At 29.5% G+C, this 20,609-nt stretch overlaps 2 protein-coding genes across 2 annotated transcripts in view; one reads left to right on the top strand and one right to left on the bottom strand.

Moving 5' to 3' along the window:
• LOC106074259 (group XIIA secretory phospholipase A2-like) overlaps positions 1-20,609 on the top strand; it is a 76,336-nt gene that overhangs the window by 44,460 nt on the left and 11,267 nt on the right. The gene's annotated exons all lie outside the window — the stretch shown is intronic.
• LOC106074175 (phosphatidylinositol 3,4,5-trisphosphate 3-phosphatase and dual-specificity protein phosphatase PTEN-like) lies at positions 10-20,592 on the bottom strand. Its single transcript, XM_013234940.2, has 11 exons — positions 20,460-20,592; positions 15,626-15,821; positions 15,201-15,285; positions 14,621-14,665; positions 14,299-14,473; positions 11,565-11,672; positions 10,989-11,130; positions 9,567-9,742; positions 8,866-9,057; positions 7,555-8,019; positions 10-5,101 (listed from the first exon to the last, which is right to left on the bottom strand). Exons 2-11 carry the CDS (start codon positions 15,702-15,704, stop codon positions 5,090-5,092), a joined length of 1,479 nt encoding a protein of 492 aa, XP_013090394.2. The 5' UTR covers positions 15,705-15,821; positions 20,460-20,592; the 3' UTR covers positions 10-5,089.

The raw sequence follows: 20,609 nt of genomic DNA, 5'->3' as shown, positions 1-20,609 counted from the left end.
TGAAAAATGTAAGTCATAATATAGATTTTAATGTGTTTCATCAGCTTGTCCACATTGAGTGTAGAAGATATCAAGTAGCTTATTACAATAATTTAATCAATTCTACAATCATTTTTTATAAATTCATTTACAAGTTGTATAATTTAGAAATTGTCATTTTAAATGCTACTTAATATACACGAAAACAATATTGTAATTTTTTTCTTGAATTTACATACAAAGAAAATAGCATTTAGTTGTAGTGCTTTCTTAACACATTTCTTAAATTTAAAAAAAAAAAAAAAGACAAATCCTTGGTTTGAAAACAAAAATTATTTTGGACAAGAATTGATTTCACAGTTGACATAGTAAACAACTAAGACAGTATGAAACAAACGTTTTTAAAGTGCTCATGTCTTTACTTCAAAAGTAATAAGCAAAAAACATGATTTCATCGGGCTTTTTTTTTTAAACACTCTTCAAAGCTAAACATTATTAAGTAACAAAGCTAAGCATGAACTATACACTCACTTCAATACAACAGAAAAAAAATGCCATTTTAAGGAAAGATAATAAACAGTAATAGTCCAACTTGGGGGGAGGGGGGAGGAGTTAAAAAAAATACTGTAGAAATGTACATTCACTGTTGATTAAAATTGTACAAAAACAAACATTATATATGCTGCATTACCCTCTATAGAACATTATGTATGTAATATGGTATGAAATTTGTACATGGTATCTGCAGCATAACAGACAGACATAAAAGATTTGAGAAGCAAATAAATTATGTACAAATCTGTGTAACATTTTCCCTGGAGCCATGATAGTATCACATAACAACACACACTAACACTGGCAGCCAAAACAAGACATGAAAATGCAAAGTAAACAAGAAAAATTTTTAAAATACTTTTTAAACAAAGCTTATGTTAAGTGTAATTGTATCAATTTAGTTTGGAGAAAGAATGAAGGTTACCGTGATAGCTTTTTAAATGTAATTTATTTTTTAAAAATTGTATGACTTCAATTCGAACTCATGGGCTCAAACCTCCATACACTAACCACTGTATTACCTATTCTTAGTTTCAAACTTTTAATTGTTTAAGTATAAAGGGGACTATTTCAACTTCCACAATAGTCAAGAACAATTTCTATCCCTTGTTTGATAACACAAAATAATAAAGAACCAATAATTAATTAACCAATTGGTCAAATTTTTAAAATTGATTTTTGTTTTATCAGGTACAAAAAATAACTGTGCAAAGTTTCAACTTGATCATAGAATGGGTGTGGGAGAAATAAGGTGTTCAATTTTTTAACAGACAGAGTTGATATAAGCTTAGTCAAAAACTAGTACAACTAAAGTGACAACTCAAGTTTCTGAAACTGATGATTAGCCTAAATGCTAAAATTATTGTTGAACATAAATTGCACAGCTAAGTTATTGAAAAGAGCAGGAATAGAAAATATAATTATTTGAAAACAAATTCTGATTTGAATTTTTCCCCCCTTTAGTTTTAAAAGAAAAAGCTAAATAATTTATTTAAGTTTTTGCTAAACCTACATTAATATTCCAGGACAAATAGCTAGGCTTCAATAACTTTGGGAATAAAATGTCTATGTCTGGCAGTAAGGCATTCATTAACTTAATTTACTGCATATTTACTCATTGGGTTTCAAGATTTACTAACCTAAGCAACTAGAACTATATCTCTGTACCAACAGAAACTAAATTACCCTAACACTAAATAAACAGACTAAGAATATTAAAATTCCATAATTTCTTCAAAAATTTTCTATGCCTACACAAAAACTAAATTTTAAAATAACTAAAATTCAAAGGACCAATAACCAATATTTCCCTAGATAGAATTATGTATGCATTACAAAGTATACAGAATTGGCTATGCACTAAGGCAAAATATATTCTAGGTATTTAAATAAATGTAAATTACTAACCAGCAAAAATAATGATTCTAGCTATCCCCCATTCTTTAAACTATGATATGGTTGTTACTAGTGCACACATACTGTAAGCTATTATTATTAAGCCTATGTAGCTAGCTGCTCTTATGATACACAGTTGCTGTGTTGGTCCACTGAACTGATGTTCTATCAGGTCTATAAGACTTGTCCACAATATTCTATTAAATCAAATAAACTATTTACTGACAAGATAATGCAAAAATAAGAAAAAAATTCATTAAATGCTCTTGTCAGGTTCAAGATAAACATCTATTCATACAGCCATACATACAAATATTCTTCCATCACTACAGCATGTATATAAAGTATATGATATATATATATATATATATTTGTTTATAAATATATGTAATTTCATCTATAACGTTTTGATTTTTACACACAAACATAAAGCACAAAAAGTCAATATCAGATGAACAATCTCAGATTAGTTTAGGTTTGAATCAATGATCTGATGTGGGCATTAATATCTGTGCCTTCCATTGGTAACAAATAAAGATATTAATTGCACAAACATCATCAGAAATAGGATCACTTTTTTTTTTAATGAAAAGAACAATAACCACTAACAAACAACTACTAGCTTGTATGAAAACTAGTGAGGTGCAACTGTTGCACTGCCTGTAAAAACTAACTTGGAAAGCATAAAAAAATTTTTTTTTTAAATTTTACAAATTAATAAACTATAACAAGAAAATGGTGATTTTTTTATTTGGATATTGTTTTTAGTTAACTGAACTGGGTTTATTTTAAGTTGTAGATTATTTCAGCATATGTAGAAGAAAAAACTTGGATTTCAGAGATGAGAAGAAAAACAATAGATGGCACTTCATGATAAGAAATCATTGGTCAGTCAACAGTATTGTCTGAAACCATGGCTATTAGTGTATGTATTAGTCAAGTCTTAGTCTGAAAATGTTACTATATAGACAATGACAGTAAGACACTCTAATTGATTTACAGGCTACAAATTGCAAAGAGCCAGAATGGATGATATACCATTATACAAACATGCAAATGAAGATGTCTTTCTTCAGCCGTTTCTCAAACTGTCATATGTATGCTACTATATGGACTTACAGAAGTAGCAGAAGTGTTTTCATAGTTATAGGAAGCATCTTTAGGGTATTGAAATGTAAATACCAGTACTACAAAATAAACCCTATAAAAAATAGTAACTATGTGAAAGCTTATTAAATTTTAACAAAAGTTGTTTTTGTGAAGGAATATTGCTTTGATAGTGTTATAGTTTTGTCAAGTAGCTGGTTGTATTGAAATGAATAAAATAAAGTGTAAGAACTTAGAGTGTAAAAAAAAATAAAATAATGAATGTTTTTGCTGTTTATGAATTTACTTGCTTATCAAGTTATTGTTACTACAAATCAACAGGTCTTTCTGTTTTTTCCAACTCAGCTTTGATTTAAGTAATTTAATATAATAGGAAATGTTTCTTAAAACAAATAGATAGGCATGCATTGATTTTTTAAGTATGTGAATGAACTTAGTAATTCTGTCTTTATTTCACAACACTGCACAAAAGCTAACAAAGAGGACATATCTAATCTTAATTTCTAAATGCCTTTTTAGAGGGAAAATTGTTTTCTACATTTAAAAAAAAAATCCACTAATCATGTGTTTGAATGTAGGGAAAACTTTGAGAAAAAAGGTTTAAAAAAAAACTTGCTCAAGGACCTATATGACAAAATAGAGAAACACTGTTCCAAGCAATACAACATTGAATGACCTCTTCAAGCAGAATGAATGACCATGTACACTATGCAGTCAACAAATGTGCATGTTCTTTGGTGTCACTAAATGGGGAGTAAAACACACTAGGAAGTAAAACCTGGTCAGAAATAGTCAAGCAGTGCCTTGTCTGCTTTCTTTTACCACAGGCACAGTCAAACAAAAAAAAGGTTTGATACAAAGTAAAATAGAATAAAAGAAATTCAGTAGACTTATTCAAAATGTAAATAAGGAATTCAAACTTAAGTCAATACCATATATTCATTTCACAATGAATGAGTTCTACTGTAAGAAAAAATATCCCGTAAGACGTTATAACCAGTAAGTATTATTATAACCACTAAGTATTACGTAAGGGTATTTCTTTCATAAGGAATTAAGATAAATCATAGATAAAGAGATAATTATAGGATATAAAAACAAATTATACTTTAAAAATTGCAAGGCCTGTATCTTGTTTCCTTTGGATGACATTTACATCAAGAATTAAAATTATTCATTAGAAATCAGAGCAATCTTCTATTATTTTAATTGAAGTTGAAAACAGGGGCTTTTTGTTCAATCATTCAACAACAGCTTTATGATTTGAAAAAAATGGTGTTGTCCACTGTTGTTGAAACTCTGCATGACATGTGTGAATTGGAATATTGAGAAGCACTATCAATAGAAGCAACTACAAGCACAGACTTGACACAAGATTAAGATAAACAACACCAATGATAACTAAACCGATGACAATAATGAACTTTCATTTAACTAAACCAATAGTACAGCAAGCATTTATTATATTACTTTTTAAATAACAACAACAAAAATACATTTCTAAGTGAATAAGTAAAAACAAAAAAAAACTAGCATCCATTCATTAGAATAAAAACAAATTATTTTGTTGAAGCTGAATCACTGGGAAAGTTATTTACAATAGAAATTAGTTTCAAATGATTGATAACGTAACAATGATTCATTACAGTGCTTACAATTCTTATGTCTGATAGTTTTTTAAGCTTCAATGACAACTAGTTCCAGTACATTGTGAAAATAAATGAGAGCTCAACTGAAACTGAACTTTTCTCTGGAAGACTGACATTTCAAGTGTCCATTCAAAAGTGGAGATACTTTCTAGATGAGCTTTAGAAACTAAATTCTTAAATGGTTTTATTCTTGGAAGGGTAACTGGTGATTTAAAACTTTTTTGAGGATGCATATTTACATGAACGTCAGACTAAAAAATGAACAATTAATTGACTTTGTATTTTAAAGTTCGCAACATTTTGAGACCTGTTATATTACCTGGGGACTTCAAAGGCACATTGAAAGTGGAAACGTGAGAAAAGAATGTTTGTAAACATCAAAACACTGACACTCATACCTTTGGTCATCCAACAGCCTGTATTTAATAGTGGGCAGATTTTGTGGGGAAAAATAAAACAAACAGCCAAATTAGAAATAATAATTTCAATTTTTTTTTTTAATTGATGTGTAAGATGCTATAAATAGAAGCACTAGTAATAGTAAGTCATATTAAACATAATTTAAGGCTTAGATTTAAATATATAATTTTTTTTAAAACTAGACAAGTACTTTTTTATTTAAAATTTTTCCTATACTATTAATAAAAACTAATGCCAAAAAATAACATTTCTAAAACTATATAGCAAAAAATAAGCATTTAAAAAGTGTTTCATTAAATAGTTATACAATTTTTTCTCCCTTTCAATAACTTTTAGAAGTTTTGTCTAAGCTACATACTGAATTAAGCTATGTACCATGATTGACTATTTCAGTAATTTAATATTTTATGTTCTCTATAAATATATGTACTTTAAAGCAAAAAAAAAAAAAAAAAAATGAAGAAGGGAGATGTTGATAGCATGTTACTTATCCTAACAGACCAATTGTCAACTTCATTAAGCCACTACCAACTGGAAGTACAACAAAAGTAGTTAGATTGAACAAAAATTCTAATGTAAACTTTAATAATGTGATGAAGGCATATTCGTTTTATTTTGATAAATGACATAAATTTTGACAAAACTACTTGGACAATGGTAGAAAGTTTAAGTGGAGGTGTGGAGATTTGACAAAGTGCAAGAACAATGTTAATTAGGCCAGATAAGGATGAATATGTGTATTGGACTAATTTAGTTATCTGTACGGGTGGTCTAGTGTGAGATGCTGTTAGCAAGAATAATAAGAATCTTTTGGTGTATGTACCTTTTATTAATTAAATGTGTAATATGCTAATGAACATTTAAAGACTGAAACAAGAGTTTTTCTTGCTGTTTGTTTAAGAATATAATAAAAGAAAAAGGGGGGGGGAGAAGAAAGGAATTAGTTTTCTAGCTGTTTAAGAATAAGATAACATTCGGGGCAAGCTTTTTTTTATTTATTTATTTTTTGATGGGGGAAAGAGAAGAAAGGCTCCATGTGTACTATGTCATCTATAATCGCAGATTTTAATAAGAATTTTGAAAAACTACTCGCTGTCAATGGAATATGTTCCTGCATTTATTTGGAATTAGAAGCTATTGAATATGACTTTATATAATAAAAGTAGTGGAGTATCATGAGGTACCTCTTTCCTACAGAAACAGATTAAAAGTATGGCACTTAACTACACTTAACCTAAAAAAAAAAAATGCGTTAGTGCAAAGTTTCCCAAACTTGTTCCTTAACAGAACACTTGGCACATTTGGAGCATTTAGCAGAACAATTTGCTTATTTTTTAAAGAAATTAATTTACATGGTGGCCTACTAGTTAATTATTCCATTAATTCGTGGATCACCTATTCAAGCCTCGCAGAACAGATTGGGAAACACTAAGTTAGTGTAAAAAATGTGTTGAAAACATCAATACTTATGTCAGGCCTGTACAGACATTTTTTTTTAAAGAAGCTTTGTTCAAGTGTATTGTCTTATAGTTTCTGCATGTTTTGTCAAATTTTCTTTTAAAAAATCATAAAACCCTATTTTAACTGTAAATTTAAAAAAATCAATAAAACCACTTGTTAACTTTCATTCCAGAGGGGAAAGTACCACTGATAGCCCGAAACATTTAAAAGCCAATTCTGGTATTGAAAGTAAAAGCTACATTTCTAGTTTATGTTTAACTTGTATACCAGCTGTATTTATAATTGAGAATTAAGAAAAAAGTACACTCGCTTAAATTTACAATAATTATAGCAAACATAAGAAAGTCAGTAGCCTGACAACATTTCCCCTAAATCGACCCATCTTCTGAATGATATTTAAAATGACTTGTAACAGAATATTTCATCCACTCAACTTGGACGACACAGTCAACTTCTGGTGAATGTAATTGTATACCAAGTTCCCAAAGAAAGAAAATACTCAATGCACCATGTTAACCAAATTGGATTCAAATTGGATTCAACCCAACACAGAATGTGAGTCTTGCAGTAGGATTATAATAAGAAATGTGTCTCCAAAGGTAAAACAAGCAAACATTTTTGTGTTAAAAGAAAATTTTGATACAGCATGTCATTTAAAACCTAAAAGAGAAATAGCTTGTACATTTTTAAACAAATGTTTAGTTTCATATAAAATAATTTTAAAATGAAAAAAAAAAAAGGTTGTATTTTCATCTCACTATTTATACTTATTTTATATCACAACAAACAGTGTTCACCAAAATAAAATTTTAAAAGAAGACTACTTGATGTAGTGACTATTTCTTCAAAGATTAATGTTGTATAATTAAGAATAATAAAGGAGTACAAAAAGAAATACTTTCAACTTCACAACATTGGGATGAAAACAAGAGCAGAAGATTTTGTTTTTAAAGCTGCTGCAGATTAAGAAATTGAGTTGGGGTCATACCTGGGTAATCTCACAGTCCTCCCACTCGTTCTCCGACTCTGTGTCAGAAAGGTCATCTTGGGCTTCACTATCACTGCAGCAGAGAGACATGGTGTCTAAGCTGCCTGTAATTGACCCTGTCTCTGGGCTCCGGTCTCCCCTGTAAGAAACACGCCCACCACCGCCAAGAGGGTGCCCCTCAGGCTGAAGCAGGTGATATTTTTCTATGAGTGAGTGATCACTGGTTTGTTTTTTGATAGAACCATGAGTTGGTGGGGGCGGAGTAAGGGGAGAGGTTGCAGCAGAGGATGACGTTGATGACCAGCCTCTAAGTGAGTTCTGTGGGTGGAGAAGGTTGGGTGTGGTCACTGTGTGCGGCGGTCTCCTTGTATTAGTTATGAGTCTGTCAGAATTCATCATATCATCAGCACTCTTACTTCTTTCGAGATTACTAGCTTCATGCATAGCTGTAAAGTAGACTTTCACCTGTACAAATTAAAAAGGTACAACAAAAATATTTACTTGTGCATGAAATGTGATTATTAAGTTATTGTGTCAAGTGTGCACTAAATTAACAAACTTAAAAAAAATATTTTTTTAAATTTCAGAACATAAACAAGAAAACACTAAAAAAATACTTTAAAAAAACAACAAAGCTTATACCAAGTGTAATTGTATCAATTAAATTCTGATCAGCCATGTAATTACATTTGATCTAGACCAACAACGATAAATCTGTGCCATTAACAATTTTTTATTAACTGTTTTTGTTTAGCACTATTTCATGCTTTTAGTTTTCTCAATACGCTATGATCCTATTACTTGTCTGGACCAGTTTAGAAAATATTGGGGGGGGGGGGGGGGGGGGGGGAGAGAGAAAGGAATATTTGGGTGGGTTTTACAGTAATTGGTTTTTAAAAGCGTTTACGCAAAAAAAGGGGGAGGGGGGCGACCTGAATTTGAACTTGTTGCTCACACATCCTTGGGCCCACATGCTAAACACTCTACTAGTAAAGCACTAATGCCTAGAGAAGATTGTATAGTTATATATTGTTTATTACAATTTCAAGCATGACCTATAAAGGTCACTTATACCATCAATCAAATAAGTCAAGTAAAATTTCTTTCCCTTGTTCGAGATACCAAACAAAATAATTAATTACGAATAGTTATTAACTAATTGGTTAATTAATTTTTTATTGGTTCTTATGTTGTCTGGTAAAAGAAATAATTGTGAAAATTTTCAGCTTGATCGGAGAAATAAATTGTACAAACTTTTTACCGACAGACAGACAGAGTGAGTTGATATAAGCTTTGTAAAAATGTACTTACTTTAAAATTAGGACTGAAGAGTTTATGAGATTTGTCTTTGTTGGCACGGTCAAGGTCAGCTTTGGTCAAAGTCAGAGATAAATAATGTTCGTTGCTATCTTCCTCTGATCCATTGCTGGAGGCACCATTTTGGCAAACTCTTTCTCGATCCGTAACAAAAAATGTGTTGAACCAAAAATGAAACATCTTTTCCTAGGAATGAATAATTAATAGAAAAATTAAAAGAAATGTTATTTGTAATGTTTGCTCAATACAGAAAATAATTCAAATTATAATATTGCATTTTTTAAAGGATCATTTTTTTGGAGCATTGAAAATTTCAATGCACTATAATTTTTTAATGAATATTTCAATCAGAAATCTGATATAGCAGAATTAATTAGGGTACATTTAGTCTAGAATAAGTCCACATAATTGTACGAAGTTTATTTTCACAAAGAATGGACCGCACATGCAATAACCAACAGAAACTACTATCATTGACAGAAATAAGCTTCAAATTGCAGAAACCTACTTGAGGCAAAAACGTGCTACAAGCAATTTACAGAAAATTACAAGTGGCAGAAACTGGCAACAACTTTTCAAAATAAACTTAAATTACATATAGCTTTGTATAGGAAAAAAAAGAAACCATAACCATACAAAATTCAGATACAAAATAAGATATTATTTAACAACTAGACAAAAAAAATGTTCCTTACTTTTTTATTTATTTTAGATTTGTTGAAAAACTCAATTTTAATGTCCCCACATATAGGTACTGACTGGTTGGCATGGTTGACAGGCATGTAAAAACTGTTTCTGTCCCGCCTAACTCCAGTATACACAGGAGACTGATACACCTTGACCTTCAACTGATGGACTTCAAAATAGGGTGCTGTTGAGATGTGGTGTAAACCATAAATCAAGATTCTTAAATGCAATTGTTAAGAAATGAAAGCTGCAACTAGATTAAATTGCTTTTATTTGACTAATTTATATATAATTGTAATAAGATAAGCTGTGTAAATACACAAGCAAGTTATGTCATTGTTTATATTCGTGTAGGATATTTCTACATTAAAAAAAAATTATACTAATTACAAGTTGTATTAATTTGTGACTTCAGCATTTTATTCATAATTTCATTCATAATTTGCATTTAAAGCTATCCCTTTATCTTGTAATCAGATAACTGGTATCATTAAAAAGAGAGCCATTTGTTGTGTTTTGTTTTTTAATTGCTAAAGCAGTATTCCCAGAAACCAGTAAATTTGTATGGTCTTCTCTGTAATTTGATCACTAAACAGACACATAGATGCCTAGATGCCCATATATCACATACTTTAATAAGGTTCCACTAAATGTAAAATCATCAAAGACATTTAAGGAGAAAAAGAACAGCACCTCTGCAAGCTGATTAACTAACATAAAGAGGGAACCTTTGAGAAAAATATCAACTATGCAATAATGCAGTTTGAAACTTATCCTAGATAGAGATGGCTGAATATGTAAGTAGTTGTTTGATCATATGATGCAATTAGCAATGACTCATTCAAACAAAAAGTTGGCATTAAAAAAATTATTTTAAAACTATAATTTAAAATGTTTTTGTATTTTGAAATATTTCAGTTTAATGATAGATTTTTTTTTTAAAAAAAAAAAGCTAATACTGTTGAGACTGAAAAATAATTCTCAAAATTAGATTATAAATAATATGATTTAAAAGTTATGCATAGTCCAAAAAATAGATGGCCTAATGCAATATTATAACTAGCACTTATCAATCTTATTGTCAACTGTAATATAGTTATATAATAATTGGTATTTGTCAAAGGAATGTAATAAAAAAAAAAATTTAAACAGGTTTGTAGGTGCAAAAACAACATATGGTCTTCCAAATGTGTGCATTTTGGTTTTAAAAACTAAGTATGAATATTGTATAAATATACATATTTTTGAAAAAAACAAAAAAAATTTTAAGGCCATTCTGAAACTATTTACTTGTGATTTTGCATGTTGCACTGTGCAACATAAAGTACTTTTATTTTTTGTTTAAAATCTATATGAAGTGATTGAAATTACAATATGCACATGATTAATGAATAATAAATGAAAAAGCACAGAAATAAATAATAACTTACTACAAGAGCCACCACTAAACATAGGTATTGTTTCAAATTTGACTCCTTTCAGTAATAAACTAACTTGTCTGTACACCACTCCAGGCTTGAGTAAATCAGCATAATACAAAACATACCGACGTTGGCTTGGGATGGTCACACCCTAAAAATGCATAAAGTGTAAAAATCAATTGTAATTTGGGTTAAATAATTAAATGCATTGCTCCAAAAAGTTCATGATCCAATGTGAGTGTGTACTATCATTTTATTTTTTATATTTTTAAATTCACAAAACTATTCAAGAGTTGTAAAACTAAAGTTGTACTCATATTAATAATAATTTCAGGCATATTATTGGATATTAGTTTACTTAGTTTGAGTTTGGAGTTAATTTAGCATTTGAATTATTTAATATTTTGGAAGATTATATTAAGTAGAGTCAAAGCACTTTCTATAAAAAAAATTACAAGAAAAAATAGTCCCTGTTTGAGTCTCTTAATTAAACATCAAAGAGTCAATGGAAACTACCCTTCGTATTAATAAGTATGATAAGTATGACAAGATAAGCACTGCTCTAAATTACTTATTTTTCTCTACCTTTTCATCCCTCGTTCGTGTTGCACCATAGTGCCTTAAAGCTGAGTCAGCATCTGGAAATCTTTTCCTATGCAACATGTAAGCACAAATCATAACACCTGTTCTACCCTGAAAGAAAATGACAAAGCTACAGTTGAATTCTCAATGCATTTCAGTTTATTAGAGATGCATAAAAGGATAAAAGGATATGTAGAAACATTTCCCAGGCTTGAATTTTGATGGAGACTACTTGGGATTTTATGATGTCCTTGACTTTACTCTGCTCAATAGATACATTACCTCCGTAAAGAGGAAAGTAAAGATTGTTGGTCACTGTAATGAATAATGTCCACATAACACTCTACTTGACTAGCCTCAAAGACTTTTAAGGGGGACACTGGCTCTTACTTCTTATGTCCTGGCTCCTTTATTACCTATTTCCATATGAAATAGTCAATTTTATTTAAACTGTAAAGAGCTTGGCATTTGAACCAAAAGGTCCTAGGTTCGAATCTTAGTGAAGACTTGGGCTTTTGAATTTGTGTCTTTTCAGGATGTACATGAGTTCGCCTAACTCTAATGGGTACCTGACATTAGTTGGGAAAAGTAAAGGCAGTTGATCATTGTGATGGCCACAAGACGCCCTAGGCCATAGAAACAGAAGACCTTTACATCATCTGCCCCATATATTGCAAGGTCTTTACTTTGCTTTTTATTTAAAGTGTAGTCTACACATTTTTAATTTGGAGTAAATTTTCAATGCAATTGTGTACTAAAAACATTTTAAAGCTACTATTTGTATTTAATTATTTATATTTTTATTATTTATATGATTTTTATAGTGCATTACATGGTCTGAAATGTGAGATATGCCAAAAACTAAAAACCAAACCATACAATTTAAGCCAAATTAATTAGTGGTAAAAGTTTACAGCTTCCAAGCCAACAGACTTCAATCCTGGATTTTCTACCAGACAGGTACGGTATTCAGAATTAAAATGAATTTTAAATGGGTAGATTTGGCTTGAAACAGTATCTAATTTTCAGTGAAATATTCTATATTAACCTAAAAAGCTTGCATTCTTCTTTATTTTATTATTCTCTTTTTTCAAACAACATGCCTAATTAATAGGTGTTTCAGTTTTTCTGACAAAATGAAAAAATTACATGACAACCGTTGATAATAATTTGTTAAATACTTTAAAAAAAAAAAGATAAATATAAAAAGACGATAATTGTAAAAAGAAAAATTAAGTAACTGTGATTTTTTACAATACAAATTGAATCTTTTATTAAAGTCTTAGAAAAAAATAAAGATAATAATGCCCCTGTTTAAATCTAGATTCATCTATTCATTTTGACTAGTAAAATAAGACTGCATTTTCTAACCTACCTGTATTTTCTTAGTATTTCTCTAAAGCGAATCTGATTCATTTTTAGGATCAAAATACTTATTTCAGTTTCCTATGTTAAGTCTACAGTACACTAACACTGAATCACTGATTATTAGTCAATGACAAAATCTATTTCATTTGAAGTTATCTTTATGAAAAGGATAAGTCAAAAAAATGTGGGTTACTGACCTAGTTATTACAAGGAAGCTAATTTTTTATTTCATTTATATTATTTCCCTCTTCCATATTTTTTCCCACTTTAAACTTTAAAATAAGATATAATAAAAAAAATTATGCATACATTTATATTTATAAAATTGTGTTTAATTCCTAATTTTATGAATAGCTTGAGTTCTTGTAGGTCTGTCTCTTTTTAAAAGGCATGTTGGTCTCAAAAAATGCATAAGCTTGGTAAGTATGCAATAATGTTATAATTTAATAAACTAAGGTATTCTGTTCCATAGATAACTATACAGAATGTGACTGATACTGAGCAGTTCAAAGCTTTGAGAAGTCTTTGACTCCAGTCCAAAAAAAAATTCTCATACAAAAAAAATAAACAATAAAAATACAACAATTTTAGTTGTGAGTTATTTCTAAATTTCAAGTAACCTTTTTTTATTAGAAGTTAGGAAGAGGCATACTAGAACATCTAAGTGTATTTTTCCCTAAGAGATCTAGACAACTATGGGACAGGCGATGTACTGCAGTCATTTACAAAAGTGTGGACACTAACTCCTTCTTTATTGTCCAAAAACATTTGAGCTACATTGTCTCAGATGCTCTGAAATTCAAATAAAAATAATCCCCCCTACCAGAATTTTATATTAAGACCTTCCTTTATTTGTAGGTTGAGCATTTATCCATCTTATCCTTTTAACTTGTGTATATGTCTGTGTGTGTATATATATATATATATATATGTGTGTGTGTGTGTATGGATGTGCTTATGTGTGTTACAAAAATATGCTTGTAAAATGTTGTACATGTTTCAGATGCTCCTTCAGATTCTGAAGATAATTACAACCTAGCCCAAACCTAGTTTTAGTCGCACAGAATGACAGTTCTGAGTGCATATCAAATGATCGTATAGTAAGCTTTATTGTTAGAGTGAAATACAGAATGAACGTTTTGGCTATGGTAAGAAAACAACACACTACATCAATGTTGTGAACACATTCTTGCAACATTACAAGACATAAAAAGTATCACCAAATTCACAATAAGATACCCACTAGGTATACTGTATTGTGACTTATTTAAATATATGCATTTTGTTTGCATCAATGTAATATTGTTACTTGTAAAAACACATTTTGCTTAGGTTAGATATTACTTTTATTATTTTATTAAAAGTTTACCTTTCCAGCTTTACAATGAATAGCTGCAACATTATCAGGATGTAAAGATAACCAATAGTCCAAGTCTTCACAGAAGGGCTTTATCAACTCAAGTCTTGGGGGATTATGATCATCAAATGGATAGTATGCCACTCGATTATGAAAACGGCTAGGATCATAACTTCTTTCAGAGCATCTGTTTTAAGAGTGAAGTTTATATCTTAGGGCTTTCATTTGTTTTAATTGTAATGTTAGTCAATGAAAAAAAAATATGGACAATAATATAATATTGACACTGATCTGAACATTAAAATAGATATTTATACATTTGTAATCTACTTACAAATTGTAAACCTTATAATGGTCTTTATGCTTCATTTCCAAAAACCTGTTTTAAAAAAAATTATGAAAAGACACAATATCAATAGAGAGATGTCAAAACTAGTCATTGCATTCTATCTTACAGCAATTTAAAAACAGGCAAAATATTTTTTTTACCTTTTTTTTTTTTTTTAAAAAAAAAAGCTTATCTAAGGGAAAGAACAGCAAAATCAGTACTTTATCTCAATACTGCAGGAATAAGCTCCCTTATTAAATAAAGCAAAATTACTGAATTACCACTAATTGGTTAATTATTTTTTTATGATTCATGTATTGTCATTGAATAATTATGCAAAATTTGCACTTGAATGGAGAACAGGTAGTGGGAGAAAAGTGTACAAAACCTAATAAGAGAAATAACTCCACATATACAGCCACATCTCTCAATAAGTAGCATTTATTTCCCTTTCTTGATACCAATCAAAATAATAAATTACCAATAATTAATTAACTAGTTGTTCAGAAAGGCTTTACTATAAAATTTCCACTTAGTCTACTTCAAAGAAGAAAAAAAAGGAGATGCAATTGCTTTGATAACACACCTTATTACATCATCCATATTGTTCCTGTAATATCCTTCAAGTTTTTCAGCAGGGAATCCCATAGCAATGATATTGGGGGTGATATCTGCATTATGTTAAGTGAATGATACCTAGTTAGGTGAATGTATTGTGTAAAAACAAGAAAAACCTGAGAGCAACTAAAAAAAAAACAACATATACTAATTAATCATAAGCTCAAATATAAGGCATTCTGGATTTGAAATATAAATTACTGAAACAAGCAATTTTTAAATACTATATGATAATACATTGTTTTTAGCTTTCTTCAATTCTGTTGAAGCATATTATTTTATTTTTGCAATTAAAAGTGAAAATATATTAATTATAAAAATGTTTTTAAAAGTTCTTTGACTAGCTTTACTAAATGTGCACATAGAAATATTCATTTCAAAGTGAAAGGATACAAGTGAGATCCAAATCAAATCCATCCTCTTTTAATCGTCTCTTATTCCTGCTCACAAGCCCTTTAATTCTGTTTGCCATCCCAGCAAACTTAGGTCAAAACAATTCTTTTTAGTGGAATGGGTTTTGATAATCTGGCCTTATTGTAGGACAACATGGTGCGACTAAAACCTACTCCATTGGAAAGTTCTGGATTATCTGTTTCATAAAATAATAAATTAGAATAACAATGTCACAATATCACAACTCAAAAAAAAAAGTCCTTGCTTAAAATATTATTATCAAAATATATTTTTATCATGAAAATAAAAAAATATTTTAGAGAATGCATGTTCTTAAAAAAAAAAAAAAAAAAAAAAAAAAAAGTTGGCAATTTTATTACATCCAGGATCCAACATCCAACATCCAGGATCTAAAAAGGTTTCATGAGATACAAGATTAAAACAGTTGCCAAGAGTACTAGACTATTAGATCCCTAGCTCCTGGATGTGAATCCTGGTTAAAAAGAAACAGAATAATGACTGGTCAGTCATAGGATGTACTTGACCTTAACAAAATAAGTAAAGTGCTAGCCAAAAACATACTTGCATGTAGGGATATGGGTAAATAACCTATAACAAAAAGCTTAAAAATTGTGTGGGAATTATTTTAAAACTAATGATCTAATGATCAATGTCAAGTTAATTTTCATACAAAAATTATTATTTTTTTTACCAAAAAAAAAACAAAAACAAATTGATAGATTTATATATATTATATGTCATGTGATTTGAAATTTGAGACTAAATAAAATTAATTTTGAGTCTTGAATTAGTATCAGCTATTCTCTAAATCATACTTAATGATAAGCTCGACGGATGACAGTATAACAGAGATGTCCACAGGAAATGTTTTAAAGACCAGCTCAGGCTTCATGTTGTGCTTAATATGTACAGAGAACAGATATGGCTACAGAAAGAAAAAGTTTTTTTTCTAGATCTATTATAAAGAGATACTAAAAGATGCACAACTGAAAGCAAAAGGAAAAATTAAAGAAAAAAAATAACTTAAATGGCACTGTCTGTATTGGACAAGGCAAAAATGTAGGCCACAGAGAGGTATGCACTACTCTCCTTTAATCTTTCAGCTTTAAAACAACCTTTTATATTACAGTCACTAATAGATATAGTGGCTATAGAATCCAACTAGGAACGTGGTAGCTGAGTGGTAAAGCCCTTGGCATCTGAACTGGGTTTATAAGTTCATATTGTGATGAAGCCAAATTTTGTTTAATACCTTAAAATATTAGATTCTAGATCTATCTAAATTTCAACTAAAGTTTCCCAGTGTTATGAAGTGTGTGTGTGTGTGTTTATATGATGACAGTGGGAAGAGGTTAGCGTTTGGTTGTGAATGATGCAAAATCTGTGACATTGTCATTACTTGGTCTTAGTTAGGGGAGACGACGAGCGCAAGACTGAAAGGTTGTGTTAATGTGGTGAGTTAGATTTTTTGTTTAAAAGAACATAAGTATTAATTAATAAAATCTAGTACATTTATTTTATTTAATAGTAACTTGATTTTAGTCATAAGGAAGTTATTCAAGTTTTTAAATTTGTTTATTAGTTAAGATATATTATGCCTACAACTGTTTAGTTGTCTACCAGCAGTTTGGTGCTGCAAGTCAATGACCAGTAACACCCAGAATGGTCAAATAGCTAATAATTCTTTTCCCAAACGACAGCCGATACATAAACTTTCAAATTTAAAAGAATATCGTTAGAGCTGTTTTTGAGAACTGTGTCCAACCAAGTGACGCCAGGTCTAAAATCTTGTCTAGATATAAAACTAAGATCTAGAATCTAGATTTATTGTAGATTATTCTAGACCTAGTCAATCTAGTAAATAGTTCTAGAATGATTCTAAGAATCCAGATTCTAATCTAATCTAGATATAGACCTACATATATAGATCTAGATCTTCTCTACTTATTAAGTACTTACTCTACTGGGCTCTAGACTAAATCAGATATATATATATATATATATAAGATTCTAAGAATCCAAATTCTAATCTAGACTAGATCTATAGTATTGTTATAACTGAAGAGAAGACAACTCAACAACAAATGTTTATTCACAGGGACATCACAAACAAATAATAATGTCTGCCTTGAGCACAGCCTTTTTATAGCTTCTAGACTTGGGCTGAACTTCTCCCTAATGTCAACACCCTTCTCAGTCTAGTCTCTAACAGTGTGCACCTTCTGCACGAGCTTAGATGGTGGTGTGCATGGCAGGGTTATAGCAGTAAATTTTTATATTATACATTATTATAGATTTACTTTTAGATCTCCTCTACTGACTTTGATGGGATTAAGTCTAGAGATCTAGTAGACTAATCTAGATTAGCTAATGTGTAGTCTACATTTAGATGTAGATTTATATAAGTAGATTAATCATTATACATTAATACATAAATGTCTAGAATCCTACGTTTAGAAGATAAATAGATAAAAGATAATAATAATTATTTATAGAATTTTTTAAGACTTCTAACAATTTGTAATTGTATTAGTGAAGTGCTAGATCTAGATCTTATTTCATATGATACAAACGTTACTTCAAAAAAGAAGTGAAGATGAGTATGTCCTACGCCCCATGCATTTTAACCAATGACCTAAATTCTGCTAAGTCACTAGTTTTCCTGGCTAGCTCAGGCAACCCATTCCATGCTCTAATAGCACTAGGGAAGAAGGAGCATTTGTACTAATTTGTCCTAGCATTATCATTGTGTCTTTCTGAGTATTGTATTAGATTTTATTTACAATTGTATTTGAAGATTATGGTTTAAGTTTAGTGTTTTATGCATAATTGCTACTTTACTTTTGAGTCTTCTCTCCCGAAGGCTTTCTAAATTAAGTGATTTTACTAAAAAGTGTTACTCTAGTCAAATGTGAATATTCGTTTGTTATGAATCTCATTTCACAGCTCTATTTTGTGTCTGTTCCAGTTTCTTAATGTTTTCATGAGTTGAGGGGTCCCAAACAGAGGATGCATATTCTGTTATTGGCCTAACCAAGGTTAAATAACATTTTAGTTTTATATGTTCTTTTTTGATTTATAGAAATTTCTTTTAATAAACCCTAATGCTTTGTTTTAATTTTTGATATTTCATCAATATGGATAGTTTCATGACTCATGAGTTTTTCATTTATAAATTATAACACCTAAGTATTTTGCGTTTTTAGTCTTACTTTTTAAATTTATTTTAACAGAATACAAGTTAATGAAAAAGAGTGTGAAGTTTCAACCCCCGTATCTTTAAGACTTTTTATAATGCAGTTAATTTAAGTTCAACAGTCAATTTTTTGGGTCACAGATATAGAGTATCTAGAGTGACTAGCGTCATCCACTAGATTCTAGATTTAGAATATATTTAGAATTTAATAATTAAGATCTAGATCTAGATAGAAGATTAGAATTTTAATTTAGATATCTACAATTCTACATCATCTAATGAATCTAATCTAGAATTCTATATCATAGGTACCTAAGGTAGATCTATAGTCCTATTCGAGATCTATACTATCTATTATAGTTATAGGTCTACTCCAAGTTAAGTCTCACTAGATTCTACTAAATTCTGGATCTAGACCTCTACATTCTATAATAATAATAATGTCTATACTATACAATAGTAATATATTTAATATAGATAGATAGATCTATATATATTATAGTGTTATTATACTAATTTTAGACTCTAATAATAATGTCTATACTATACAATAGTAATATATTTAATATAGATAGATAGATCTATATATATTAAGTGTTATTATACTAATTTTAGACTATCTAGATTCTAGATCTAGATACTAGTCTTAACTTCTAAAGTCTAGAATCTATAGAGTTAATAGAGTATAGAGTCTAGTATCTAAGACACTATTATGTGACTATGACTATAGTGTCACTATAGTGATAGACTAGATACAAGACTATGTTAGTATGACTATATTGACTATACTATAGGCTGACAGCCGCTGACTAAAGGGTCACTAAAGGCTACTGTATATAATATATAAGTAAGTATAATATACTAGACTCTAGTAACTAGTTCTAGACTCTAGACCCTATATTGGGCCTATATTCTATATTTATTATATTAGATTCTATAGTCTATAGTCTACTTATATAGATCTAGATTCTAGAATAGATCTATTAATCTGTCTATAGATCTAGTAATCTATACTGTGAGTGTGAGTGATAGTGATACAGATAGACTAGAATGATAGATAATTAAGACATAGTTATGTATTATTCTATTATTCATAATATCATATAATATTATACATATTGATGATATTGTAACATATTCTAATTCTCATTCTAAGTAAGTCTAACTAAGGCCTAAGGCAATCTAAGTATTACTATTAGTATCTAATAGATAATACTATTAATAGAAGTATAAATATAGTCAGTATAACAATAGTATATATGACAGTATCATCATATCATGTATAGTAGTATAGTTAAGTATAGACACTAAGACTAGTAAGACAGTATTAACTGAAGTATAGATATAGTTATTCTAGTAGTAATATAGATCTAGTTATACTTATAGTCTAGTGTTAGTATGGTAATGGTTACTATAGTCAGTATAGTAGTCAGTAATAATAAATCATCATTAAATGAGTATAGTTAATAGTACTGTTAGTGTGTTACTGTAACTGCTGTATAGTCTTAGTGTTAGTCTAGTATCTTGATTATAGATAGATCTAAATTGAGCATTTACATTGTGTTCGAATACTCAATTTACTAAATAATGGTTCAGTGAGACTCAATACATTCGTACCTTTGAAAATAATTTAATTATCCATGAAATAAATGATACGGTATAGCTGGGAAAGAATCTACAACACAGCGGTAAATTTCGACTTGTATCAATGCGCATAAAATGTCATTTAGAAACACTTCCGTAAGCTTTCATGAAAAGTTTAGAGGA

The sequence above is a fragment of the Biomphalaria glabrata genome, chromosome 2, assembly GCF_947242115.1.
Source record: "Biomphalaria glabrata chromosome 2, xgBioGlab47.1, whole genome shotgun sequence".
In the NCBI taxonomy this organism is placed as follows: domain Eukaryota; kingdom Metazoa; phylum Mollusca; class Gastropoda; family Planorbidae; genus Biomphalaria; species Biomphalaria glabrata.
The sequence above is the reverse complement of the archived record's forward strand: the minus strand, read 5'-3'. Positions and strand labels throughout refer to the sequence as shown.